Source organism: Pelophylax lessonae (genome assembly GCF_965119305.1).
Source record: "Pelophylax lessonae genome assembly, chromosome: 5".
Lineage (NCBI taxonomy): Eukaryota > Metazoa > Chordata > Amphibia > Anura > Ranidae > Pelophylax > Pelophylax lessonae.
Window position 1 is genome coordinate 121,978,871 of NC_138772.1, and position 13,917 is coordinate 121,992,787.

Consider the following 13,917-nt stretch of genomic DNA (forward strand, 5'->3'; position numbering starts at 1 on the left):
GTACCATGCGCGCAGCCCCCGCTCAGTCAGCCATATGTTCTAGTGCCCGTTAATTTAACGGGCTTAATGTCTAGTTTACTATAATTTACAAAATGTATTATAGTGTGTATTAGCTATTATTAGATACAATATTTACTTATTAGAGAATTTGCAATATTATAGTACAAAAATCTGTACAATTGTTATAAATGTTTGAAAAAAAAATGAATATGTGAAAAACAAAGATTACCAGTGATTAAGATTTTTTTTTTTATTTATGATCTATACCTGCACATCAATAGATGTATACTACTGGAGTCAATCATATAAACCTAGGAGCTGTCTTTGTTGTAAGATCTGTGAGTGCCTTGTAACCTTGTTTATATTGACTTATAAATCTACTAAAGTTTAAACAATGAAAAGACAATCATTAGTGCAATGCTTTTATCTTTATTATTATATTATTATTATTAATTAATTAAAAGCAGACATAGCAATCTTACAGTTTGTATCTGAGAAGCATCAGTGGCAAGTCGTGTTGTTAAAGCTCCTGTATTATTTTTCTTGTCATCGAACCAGGATATTTCCTTTGAAGAGAAAGAAAACGAGTATAGTATCACCTAAATAAAACAGATAGTTTACATGTAACGGTAAAGCTTCTGTTAACTCCACACTAACCTGGCGTAACATTGCTTTAAATGCCATCTGTCTCAGGCGCATAGTGAGGACTTCCCCTGATCTTCCAAACATAAATCCCTGGCAATAGAGATAGATATACAAAATATAATATGAGAGATAAAGTCATTCAATTTTGCCAAATATCACCCCTCCCCACTTTTACATCATACTGATAGGAGGAACTGTATTTCAATGTTTTCCAGTCTCTCCTGACCTTCAATGTATCTCTTTTCCATCTAACATTTCTGTAACTCCCATTGTCAGTTTATTTTATATCTTTTTTGAGTGCCTGTTCGCACGCTAAATTGCAGCGGTTTAGTGTGTGGACAGCTCTCCATATCAGAAAGCGGTAGTGGGCACCAAGCTTTGCACCAAGTAACACTTTATTCATGTCACTGTACAGAAGTGGCTTGTGATCCCTTACTGTACGTTGCAAAAAAATGCAGCATGTCTGCATTTTATCGCAGCTCACTACACCACACTTCCCGAGCGCATTCAAGTGTGAACAAAACACATAGAAAAAATTTTTTCTGTGTGTCCTAGCAGTGACCTGCCTTCATCCAGTGCGGTAAAATGCAGGTTACCACATGTTATAACAGGGTCTAAAATGTGTTGTTTATTACATTTTTGTTATTAAATTTGCAAGAATACAAGAAATAAAACATAACATACACATACAAACACACAATACCAAAGCTTTCTCTATTTAGGCCCCTTTCTCACTGTCCGCTCCGCCCCGCGGACTCAGTTTTTCTCAGCGGGGGATCGATCTGCCGATCCCCCACTGAGCAGGCGGATGGCAGCTATGTCTCCGCTCTGTATCAGGTCCCCGCTGTCCTCTATGGGGGAATTGGATGAGAACGGACCGCCTGTCTGTTCTCATCCCATCCGATCCGCCAGACGGATGTAAAATAGGGTTTCCATCCATCCGGATTTGACGTCCGGATTTGACGGACAGGATCGGATCGGATGTCAGCGGACATGTCTCCGCTGACATCCGCTGCCCCATAGAAATGCATGGGGCATCCGTTCAGATCCGCCTAAAAAACTGACAGGCGGATCTGAACGGTCCGCAAGTGTGAAAGGGGCCTTAGTCAAAGAAACAACAATGCAGGCAGTTAAGAAATAATAATAAGCAATGCAATAGCAACCTGACCGGAGAGGAATTCCTCCAGAATTGGGAGCAGTTCCCCCCTCTAGCTGTCCACAACAAAGAATAGAGGAGGAGAGTCTGCCAGCTGGGGATCCCTCACTTTACTCCGCAAGGGTTGCCAAACATTTTATAATTTTTGGGGACAGGCTCTGCTATTATATATACTTTTAAGCTTGGGTAGATATAAAGTAGTAAGTAAAACAATCTGGGCCAGCTTGAGATCTTAGCTGTTCTCTATATATCTTTACCACTTACATTTCTGAAATTTCAAACTGAAATTCAATCCCCACTAAGACTGAACACAACAAATCTGAAACATTCACTCAAATTTCCCACATTTTCTTCTGAAGATAAGAGTGTTTACCTGTGTAAAATATGTAAAGAAGGATGCCACACCAATTATAGTAAATATGAGGCAGTAAATGTTAATTTCATGCTGGATCTGTGCAACATCATTTTCTCCAAATATCTGTAAATGTTATTATAGAACTTGTCAACAAAAATGAGTTAACCCACTTCTAAACAGAGAAATAACAGTTACTCAATTAATTCGCTCATATGATAGTTCTAAAATAATTTCCAAGCACACTTTTTTTCTGACTACAGAGCAATGTAAACTCGATTAGAACATGTTTACTAAATTATTGCAATTTAAAGACAGTCTGTACTGAAACAATTTATTAAGGCTGCCATTTCTGAGCCAATGGCTTCAATGTTTTAATACTTACATTAAAAGGTCCCATACTATTAACTGATAAAAAGCATCTAACAATAACAAACATAAATGCATGGTGATCATAATTAATACTGAAAATACATGGAAAAACAAAAAGGGTTGGTCCCCACATGTTTCACAGATGGTTGGTCGAAAAGGGTGACAAGAGTTTACTTGCTTACAAAAGAGTTTACTTGCTTACAAAGTTTTGCAATGTACCTGTTGTGTCTCAGAAGTAGAGACAGACTTGGCTCACATGCCAAGTTGATCCTTCCATCAGTCTATAGGTTACTGATCCCAATTGGTTGTGGATTTGTGTAGGTTTAGATAGACTGAGGTTAAACTTTGACTTGGTTGGTGACTCCCTTATCCCCACTCACTGGACAGGAATGAGGATAGTCATCTTGGCATTTTTTGCATCACTACATTTTTGCTTTGACCCAGAACCTCTCCACTCTAGCGTGTGGGTTTAGGGGTTCTGCTACTTTATTTTGTGGCTTCAAAAAGAGTGGGGTTTGTAGATCACAACCTATTATCAGTTTTGTAGGCAGTTCCCCAGTGGTGTTATGAGAAGCTGACTTATAGTGTTATAGAACAGTAGGTAAAGCTTTCCTGAAGACAAGCCTCTCATGCAGATGTGTCTTTAGGCCAGTGTTTCTCAACTCCGGTCCTCAGGGCACACTAACAGGCCAGATTTTAAGTATTACCTTGGGGAGATGCAGACTAGAATACTGCAATCACTGAGCAGCAAATGATATCACCTGTGATGTATTTCAGTTTTCTTGCACACCTGGCCTGTTAGTGTGCCCTGAGGAACAGAGTTGAGAAACACTGCTTTAGGCCATTTTTTTTTCTTTTTTTTTTTTTCCAAACAGTGAGTTTATTAAAATCTTAGTACAGTACAAAGTGAAATAACAAGATAATAAACTGAGCAAGTACAGCAGTGCAGGCATTATACGTATAAGAAGTAAAAGATAAGACAACAACATGGCATATGTGTACAAGGTACAACCGGCAGGCACTTGACGGTACAGTGTGGTAGTGGCGCGGGGAAAAAAATCAAGAAAAACAAGCCTATACACGCGTATCCGGGCATTGCACCCATCTGTCTCAGATCTTATCTAAGGGAATATTGACATTTACCACCCGTATCCACATGCTAAAGGTTGGGGGATCACTGCGCATCCAGGTTCTGGCTATTAAAGCGGAGTTCCACCCTGGATTTTTTTTTTTAATACCCCCGGGACAGTCAGGGCTAGTGCATTCCACAATGGCTAGCCTCTGATCTGTCCCGGGTTGCACTTACCTGCAAGACGAAATACTTACCTTGCAAACGTCTTGTCCAGCGCTGCCATCTCAGATATGGGCAGCTTGAAGCCAGCGCGTACTCTTCGGCGTCTTCTTCCGCCTTCTGTGGTCCCACGATGCTCTGCGCCGGCCCCGACGTCACTTCTGGGTCGCGCGCGTCACCCCTCCACAGCTTCTGGGCATGCCCAGAAGCTGTTTAGAAGGGGATGACGCGCGCGACCCGGAACTGACGTCGGGGCCGGTGCAGGCGCAATGATTCCTGGGAGCTATGACGTTTAGCTCCCAGGAATCATTGCAGAGCCAGGAAGTGACGACGGGCCGCGGCCGAGGAAGGAGGAAGAAGGAAGTAAGGTAAGTATATTTTCTTCGCTACGAGGTAAGTAAAAAAAAAAAAAATATGCGATTATCCATTTCTTTTTCAGGTGACCCGGAGCGAGAAGATGGAGGTAAGTATAAAAATAGGGTGGAACTCCACTTTAATTTCCTGGCCGCAAACAGTGTCTCCTGTAAGAATGTAGTCATAAACTTGTTCATGTCCCCATCCGGGTATATACCAAGGAGACACTGCTTAGGGTCCAGCTGCAGCGGAGATCCCATCTTGTCATGTAGAAAGGCTACCACCTGTTGCCGGTAACCCCGGAGCTGAGGGCAACTCCAGAGCAAGTGGAAAAAGGTGCCTCCAGCTGCTTGGCACATTGGACAGCCAGGGTTGCGATCAGGTTGATATCTGGACACCCTGAGGGGCGTGAGGTAAGCCTGGTGAACAATGAACATCTGGGTAAGTCTGTCGGATAGTTTAGGGGACACCTTCTGACAGGTCTCCAATGCCTCCCCCCACTCCTCATCCTCAATAGGCCCCACATCTCGGATCCAACGAGTCTTAAGCCCGTAGGCCATCTCAGTGGAGGAGTGCGTGTGGAGTTCGGCATAGAACAGGGAGATTAAGTGCGTAGGTTCCGGGCATTTGATCAGTTCTAAAATTAATACAGGCTCCGGATTCGGTGGGGCTTCCGAAAACTGAGTGCGGAATGCGTGGGCAAGTTGTAGGTATCTATAGTACATATGATTTGGGAGAGAGAATTGTTCCTTCATCACCACATAAGTTTTTAGGGTACCCCCCGTCAGTATATGCTGCAGCAGGAATACTCCCCGCCCGCTCCACAAAGAGGAGTCAGGAAGCGGGCAGAACTCCTGAAGAGACTTGTTATGCCACAAAGGGGAAAGTCATGGAGGGAAGGGCCGTTCAGTCTATGCATCACCACCTCCCAAACCCGGCTATAATGATAGAGCAGGGATTTAGGGTTCAGTCTTTCTACCGTCCCCCGTGTGCCCTAAAGTATCACCGTCAGTGGGTCTTGAGAGGGACAAGCCCATTTAGGGCACAAAAGAGTCAGGAATCGTTCCTTGTCAGTTTGGCTATATGGTACAGTTGGGAGAGCTGTGACGCTAAATAATAGAGGTTAAAATCCGGGAGCGCCAGGCCACCCAAGGTCGTTGTGTACTTAAATTTCCGCCAAGAGATCTTATGTCTGCTTGATCCCCAAACAAAGGCCTTGAGAAGGGACTCAAATTGTTTGAAATGTTTCAAGGCTAGATATAGTGGGGAATGCCATACAATGTATAGTACTTTAGGGAGTAGGACCATTTTAATAAGATTGACCCTGCCCATTACCCCTAAAGGCAATCTGGACCACACCTGAATTTTGGACATTATCAGAGGGAATAGGGGTTGGATGTTATCCGGGACATAGTCCTGCGGGCGTGTCGTAACATGGACCCCCAGGTATTTAAAGCGGGGGACACATTTAAGTGCAGGGTTTGCAGGGGTAACAGCTGACGGTGTCGCGTCTATAGGGAGAATTTGTGATTTATCCCAGTTAATTTGGAGGCCTGAGAATCTTCCAAAGCGCTCTATAAGAGACAGGGCTGTTAACAGGGAGTTGTCCGGGTCCTAAAGCAGGGTGTCGTCAGCATACATACTAATCTTTTCCATAAGGGGACAACGGGCACCCCTGACAGGTGCCCCTAGAGAGGGGGAACTCCGCCGAGGTCCAACCGTTAGCCAGGACTCTCGCCGCCGGGGCGTTGTAAAGCAGTTGTACCCATTTTATAAAGTTGGGTCCAAAGCCATATTTCCCAAGACATGTCCACAAGAAGGACCACTCCACCGAGTCAAAGGCTTTGGCCGTGTCCAAAGTTACCACCACCCTCCTACCCGGGTTGTCATGTTCAGCTTGAAGGTTCATGAATAATCTACGTAGGTTAAAGGAGGTGTTTCTGCCCGTCATGAAACCCGCCTGGTCGGGGTGGATAAGCGTCAGTATAACTTGATTAAGATGGATGGACAAGACTTTAGCAAGGATTTTAACATCTACCTGTAATAGAGAGATGGGGCGGTATGACTCCGGGAGGTGAGGGTCTTTGCCCGGTTTAGGGATCAACACTATTAACGCCTCTCTCATAGAGGGGGGCAGGGCACGGCTTTAGGCCATTTTTAAATGTCTGGTTAAAATGTTCCACACTTCCATTGGCCTGTGGATGGTATTTTGGAGTTAAAATCTGCTTTATTCCCTTTGATTTAAGAAATGTCTCAAACTCTTTTGAAATAAACTTCAGACCATTGCCAGCAATGATTTCCACTTTGAGAACCATTCCTCAAAAGCAGTGTTGACAACTTTAGAGGTCATGACTTCTGCTGTAGCCAACTCTAGCCATTTGGAGTACAAATCATAAGTTACCAAACAGTATCTTTTATGTTTTGGTGCTACTCTAATTTCTCCGCATATATCTAATTGGATTGTATTCCATGGGCCTTTCGAGAAATGTCTGACTTGTGGTGGAGCAATTGTTTTAGTATGTTTGTTGCCACTGTCCAAGCATGGTTTACAACTTCAAGCTAAAGTTTTCATTTGGTTGTCTATGCATGCCACCACACTGCTTCTCTGCAATATTGTTTTGTCCTTTCCACAACTAGATGACTTTCATGAGACCTTTTTTAATGCCACTGAATTGATGCTCTGTGACCTCCTAAAAGACACCTTCCTAAGGTGACAGCTTGGTTCTTACTTAGTAGTATTGCTGCAGATTCAATGGTAAGGCAGATGGCCACCCGCAATGCAAGTAGGTTAGTATTTCTTGAATCGCTGGAATATTACAAGGTGCAGTCACCAGGTACTATGGTATAACCACTAAGACCGGTGACTAGGATATTTCAAGTGGTTGCTGTTCTTCTTGGTCTTTCTGCTCCTCTTCTGGATTAAGGACAACATGGGACAAATGAACTGCTTCTTGATTTACCTTTGCTGGTCTACAACGAATGTCAAAGTTGTATTGAAACAGTCTGTCTGACCATCTATGCATACGAACTGATGGTGGCCACACCCCTGATGCTTACAGCAAGGAGGTTAGGGCTTGGTGATCAGTTCTCAGGGCAAACCTTCTACCATAGAAAAAGTAATGCCACCCGCATTCCTATATGCAGGCCAATGTCTGTTCTCCTGTAGAATATTTTTGCTCGGCTGGGTAAGAGCTTGCTCTCCCTGATGACTGTGATAAAACTGCACCTAAAGTAACAGTGGAAGCATCACAAGAGACAAACGTTGGTGCATTTGCTGAAAAAAGAGCAAGTGTTGGCGCAGATACTATACAGTGTTTCCAGTTATGTACAGTCTTGGGGCAGGCTGGTTTCTACTGCCATTCTGTACCCATTTTGAGTAAGGGGCTAAAAGGCATAGTGAAATTAGCACAGTCAACTAAAAACCTTAAAGAATAATTTGTGAACCCCAGAAATTAAGCAAGATCTGCTTTATTATGTATAGTAAAAACACATTTTTCTTTGTTTAGAGCTTGTATTGCTGTATGTTGTATTCCATCTGTCTGTGAAAAACTTTCTTGTTGGCTATGACTAGGTTGGAAAACCATGGGGAGGGGTCAATAGGTTCTATAATATCCTTTTGCAGGATTTTTTGCAGCTCTTTTTTGACTGTGGCTTGAACTCTTGAGCTCATGCACACAGGACGTTTCTACAGCTGCTGTTAGAGGCGTCTGACTTTTTTTTACTGCCTATAAACGCCCCTCCATATTAGCCTATGTTTCCATGCACATAAACTTTCAGAGGCATTTAGAGGCATAAGCATTTAAGGGCAGTTGAAAAAAACGACAGCCTGTGTGTCTAGGAGCAGAGGCTGTTGAGCTGTAAAAATGCAAAACAACAAAACATGCTGCTAAACGCCGCTAAACACTGTAAAACGCTGTTAGCTGTGTTTAGCCTTTTATGGCAGTTTTTACATTATAGGGAGTGTTTTTATTGTAAAAAATGCCCAAAAAACAAGCATAAACGCTAGTCAAAACACGGATAAAAGCACATTTTTACAAGTGCTTTTTCCTGGCAGCAGAGCTGGGATTTTTTAAACGTTCTGTGGGCATGAGGCCTTAAGGGGGGCCTGCACAGGTTCTGTATCACTGAAGGGTTCCGCACTGGTTTATAAGAAAATTTATGAATGTGACATAGTCTAGTAAAGGCCTGTGGGTATCCTTTTTTTTTTTACTATCTACAAAGCTCATTTCAGCTTCTGTCTGATTCTTTGCATAAATCTGCAGGTCATCAGGCTCCTGATCCTCCTGCTTTAAGTTATAAACAGATGTACTTGGGGAAGAAAAGCAACATGGTATAGTTTAGTACAGCACCTGCAGCGTTTCCCTTATGTAGCACACAGCTTCATGCCTCTCTTATCTACTTTTATCTGATTTTACACTAAATAAATGTTTTTTCAGTAATGGATGTTTTCGCCTTCTTGTTCAATTGTTTTTTGTGGTACATTGGATTACCCCGTCTGAGGAGCCCTGCATTCGCCTAGCATTCGGAATTATTTGTTGCCTCTCCTGCTTTCCACTGCAGAGGACCTCATAGCATTGGAAATGTTTGCTAGCTTGTGTTTTCGCTTATGGCGAATACCTCCACTGTTAAAATATTTTCGGCAAACAGTCAGTAAGTTATTGTACTTGAACAGGAGTTTATTTAACCTCTGTGGGGCACAGCATTTTACTGACTTCCTTGAAAGTCATTTCCATCTGTCACTCCACATCTTAATAAAGTAAGTATATTTGGCTCCAAATGCAGTCTTTACTTAGTTATAGGCTTGTAGTCTTTTCAATACACTGAACCAAGGCCGCTGATAAGGAGGTACCATAGGTCCTATCTGTTCTATGGGGGGGCAGACAGCTAACAAGCATCTATCTCCCCCTGTCACTTTGCCTTTCTGCTATATTTAAAGCCACTAAACTGCTATATTTAAAGCCACTAAACTGCTATATTTAAAGCCACTAAACTACATTCTGTTCAACAGCCTCCTGTGGTCCTCTCACAGTGCAGCTCAGTGCTCTGCTATTAGCTGCACTCAGTCTCATCTGGTTCTCCTTAGCATTACCTCTGTAATTCTGTTTCTCATCCCCCCTTTCTCCTTCCAGATTCTCGCCCAACTCACTTTCCTCTCATACATCCCCCCATCCATCCCTGCAACCATGCTCTGATCTTTCTCTTTTCTCAGTCCCATAGGTTGTGGTCCTGGTTAGTCTCTCTGCAGACCTTCCCTCCTGTATTTTTCTTCTCATCAGATTATCCTGTAGGTTGTGTCTGTGTCAGTTAATAATAATTTTAGTGTATTTTTAGCAAATAATTGCTTTGATATTTTCTGTGTGTTTGGGGGAGGTTTTGGTCTGGGCCTTCTCAGGTAGGCTCTATGGGGCACCGTGATTTCTATCAGTGGCCCTACATTGAACCTTAATCATTTCATTATGTAATGGTCCAAATCCTTAGGGTGCTGCTTACTGTCTTAGCTCTGCAACATAGTGGCAATTGGATTCTCCCCCACCCTGACAGCATCTGATAAAACAAACTCTGGCCACCAAAGCATATGTGCGTGATTTAAAATACTGTAGCTATGTATGAAGAATCTGCTCCCAGAGTTGAGAAAATCATATAGCCTTATGAATTTAATGAGGTCCTCTGTCTCTCCTGTCAGGCCCCATTCAGGCCAGATGCTAGTAGGCAGATTGAACATCATTCCCACAAGGAGATCTCAGGGCACTGCAGGCTCCCCAGCCTACTGCGGATAAATCTATGGAGACTGCAGACAGTGTTCAAATTGCTTTAATATACTGTAATGTAAAAATACTTACCGTTATGATTTTGGCAAATAAAAGGCAGAAACCTGGATGGGCCCCTCCATTTATGGCCGCTGCAAGGGTTCCAAACAAGATATAAGGCCACTCTGATTTATTCAGTTTAAGTAGTCTGAAAAATGAAATCTCTGGATGCTTTTTCTGGAAGAAAAAGGAAAAGAGCAAAAAAAAAAACAAGATGCATAGTGTTTATGGCTAGACCCATAGTCTGGCATTGTTGGGGACCTGGGTTGGATTACCACCAAGGACTCCTGTGCATGGCGTTTTACTTTTTTCTTTATATATGTATAGATTTTATACTCCAAAGGAAAAAATTGGTAAGTTAAAAAATCGCCCCAAAATTCAGTCTGTATGTATGAATATATGTCTGCAGCAGAAAAGGATGCCTGAAGGCTCTATCAAGCAACAGCGACTGATGTAAATAGATATACTCTATACCAGCTTTTTCAACCTTTTCAACACAGAGAAACCCTTGAAATAACTTTCTGGTCTCATGGAACCCCTGCTAAAAATGACTATATCTACAACTCATGATGCTATATTAGTGTAAAGGTCAGTGTGAAGAATGTAAAAACAAATATCAATCAGCGCAATCTAAAAACAATATCTATGAAGTGTATAGTGCATAAATATCCGGCTGCCAACACTGTATGTGTAAACCACTTCACATAATGAATAAACAAATAGTGCTGCACCAGAAAAAACTGCAAAACGTACTAATACTTCAACAAAAATTGTATCACACATTATTCACATCAAATATTAATAAATACTGTGAAAAAATTGTCCATAAAGTGCAAAAAGTGCTAGCATTATTAATAATAATTAATATTTGATGCAATTTTTTGTTGAATTATTAGCCCTTTTCGCCATTCTTTCTGGCGCAGCACTATTTGTTATTTATTCAGTGTGAAGTATTCCCCCTTGGTGTCAGTGGGAACATATCTAAAAGGCAGACATTGCTCAAGGGAACCCCTAACAACCTCTGGAGAAAATATTGTGTTCCATGGAACCCTGGTTGAGGAACTCTGCTCTACACATTCAGTGGACTTATGTCAGCTCTGTATGAATGAGTAAAGTAAATAATGACTGCTATCTGAACACATGTCTATTCAGGCTTAAAGCGGAACCAGATAAAATCCAAATGTAGCCTTGCAGTGGGGCTCCTGTGCATTGCAAGGTTCAAATGCTCATTTTTGTCTAGCGGAAGATGAAAAGCAGTTTTATTTCTCTTATGTCTCATTTCCCAAGCAGCCGGCACTCCCCTATTTTCTCTCAGGCCCTGGGTTGGATGGGCTCTCAGCATCCTCATTACAATGCAGGACTGCTTGTTCTGCATTGCACGTGGTGATGTCCGCGTGCATGTGACTGATGGTGCATAAAGGAGCAGTGGCATTGGAGACTGTACACCTGGGAGGAAACTTGCTCCTCCAGGAAACTCAAGAAGGAGATAAGATCAACACTGCAGTCATGGTTTCTAACCTTCATCATCCTAAAACGTAATGGTATCTAGGAAAAGTGATCAGCCAAACTGCCCTGGGCAGGAGTTCAGCGGACCTTAAAGTTTGGATGCTAAACCCCATTTACATCACTGGGCCAAATCTGTCAAATTTAAAATGTAAATTTTCTGGGCTAATAGGCAAGGGGTTTAAAAAAAGCATGGGGGTGGGGGGTAATCATTGCTCTGGGCTCCCACTGCTGTAAAAATCACAGGTAGTGAGGAGGGAGCATGGGGTGGGGTCGAACCACTCTTTGTGTGTCTATTGGTGCACATAGCCAGCTTGGGAGCGAGCCAGGAGTGCCAGAAAAGGAAGATCAGGGCTGCTCTGGGCAAGGTCGTTGCACAGAACAGGTAAGTATGACAGGTTTGTTTTTTACAAACAATCACTTTAAATTTCTATGTAGAAAAAAAAAAAACTCAAATTACCTCCTCTTCATTCTCTGAAAAATCAACTTCCTCGCCATTTTCAGACATGGAAAATTTTCCAGTTGACATATTGGAGTTTATCCTCTGTACCAAAGATGGCTTCTCCAGTGTCCCTTGTCCTGTTTCACTTTCCACTGTTGTCTGTATGGCCTGAAAAATAATTACAGAAGTGGAGAGATTATTACTACATTTGAAAGAAGGTATTGCCCACCATTTCCTCTGCATATTTGGATTGAGGTTCTTATGCTAATAATTCCCAGTACCTGAGCTGTTACGAGGGAATGATATATTCCTTTTTTCTCCATTAATTCAGAATGAGTTCCTTTTTCAGCCAAAGCACCATTATCCAACACTACAATGAGATCTGCCTCCCACACTGTGCTCAAACGATGGGCAATCACAATTGTGGTACGACCTTTACTGGCCTGAAAGAGATAATCACATTTATTGATTGTTAAAGAATGATGGATGTGACTCTGTAGAAGATCATAGTGACATACTTGGAAAACTCTACCTTGTCTAGGGCAGTTTGTACAACTGATTCACTCTCAGTATCCAGAGCTGAAGTAGCCTCATCCAGTAAGAGTATCTTAGGATTTCTGACCAAGGCTCTAGCTATAGCTATTCTTTGCTTTTGGCCGCCACTAAGCTGGGCTCCTCTTTCTCCAACTAGGGTTTCAAATTTCTAAAAAAAAAAAAAAAAGGAATATGATTACATTGACCACCTGCTCATGCCAATTCTGACATTTCTTACATAGATATAATAATAAGCATTTTATTTTACTAGAAAATGACTTAGAACCCCGGATCACTTTTAACAAAGAAAAAAAAATCATCGCCACCATTTTCTGAGGATAGAAAACAATGAAGGTGTTACCTCTGCAGGTGTCAGTCCTCCATATCAGACCTCCCCATGCAAGGTGAGATATCCACTATACAGAAGGATTTATCTAGGTTACAGCGCCATAACAGTTTTTCTGATCTTGACAATGGTCTTAATAAAAAATTGGATAAATTAGAGAAGAATGTTATTGCCGGTAAAAGAGAAAAGATGACAAGAGATCGTATATATTATGAAAACAACAATGTATATACATGGAAGAAACCAGTTTACTCTTCTAGTCATCCACCTAAAGCTTTTATGAAAAAACGTGTCAGTTTCTCTAACCCTGAGAGTAATGCAGCTGATAACATGCTAGCAATCACCATATCTAATTCATTATCCGATTTCACAGGTCGACCGATCAGTGGGGATCGCTGTATGGTGGCAACAAATTTAAATAGGAATGGTCAGGAATTCAACAAAAGGAAAAAGTAATGAAAACCTGGAGGGGAGGAAGGAAACAGCAACGGCACAAACAATGGGCGATACCCTCTACGGGGTCCAGTGCAGCATTAATATCTAATATTGTTAATTTGTCACAGAGTACATTGAATGATTCGAAATTGTTATTATAATGTAAGGGACTTAGTTTTTGTCCCATTAGACATTTTGATATATTCAGGACGTTGTTGGATGTTAATAAATAAGCACGCACATTTACTTTAAGGATACATTACTTTAATGAGTCGGGAAAACAGATGAGATTTTGGGAGATACATCTGTAGTCAATGAGTGTCCCCCTTCTGCTCAATGGTTTCCTAAAGTATGTGCATTGAATGATCTTATTGAATTGTTTGATGAATCATATTCTTGCCCTGAGAACTAAGCCACTATTCCTGTTAAAGTTTCGTGTTAATTAAGATCAGATTTTTATCCTGAAAAATTGGTAGAGAAGGATTTAACACATTTGGCTCGGAATCCCCATAAAACCTCCATTGTAGATAATCTCACAGCCTTAGAAAAGTCAGCCCTTAGGAACCTTAGTGGTGATGCCAATATAGTCATTTGGAATGCCGATAAAGGCGGCTGTATTGTTGTCTTAGATTCGGCAATGTATAAGGCAGAAGCGGAGCATCAATTATCGGACAATGTTA

The 13,917-nt window shown here is 41.8% G+C and overlaps 1 protein-coding gene across 1 annotated transcript in view; it reads right to left on the reverse strand.

Annotated features, from left to right (window-relative positions):
- The window catches only part of LOC309555492 (ATP-binding cassette sub-family B member 5-like), a 301,162-nt gene that overhangs the window by 34,014 nt on the left and 253,231 nt on the right, over positions 1-13,917 (reverse strand). Inside the window, exons 26-32 of the mRNA XM_082257527.1 lie at positions 12,455-12,625; positions 12,204-12,365; positions 11,941-12,090; positions 10,011-10,154; positions 2,175-2,279; positions 658-735; positions 483-566 (exon numbers count right to left, since the gene is read on the reverse strand). Coding sequence (XP_082113653.1) covers positions 483-566; positions 658-735; positions 2,175-2,279; positions 10,011-10,154; positions 11,941-12,090; positions 12,204-12,365; positions 12,455-12,625 — 894 coding nt within the window. The remainder of the gene's footprint in view (positions 1-482; positions 567-657; positions 736-2,174; positions 2,280-10,010; positions 10,155-11,940; positions 12,091-12,203; positions 12,366-12,454; positions 12,626-13,917) is intronic.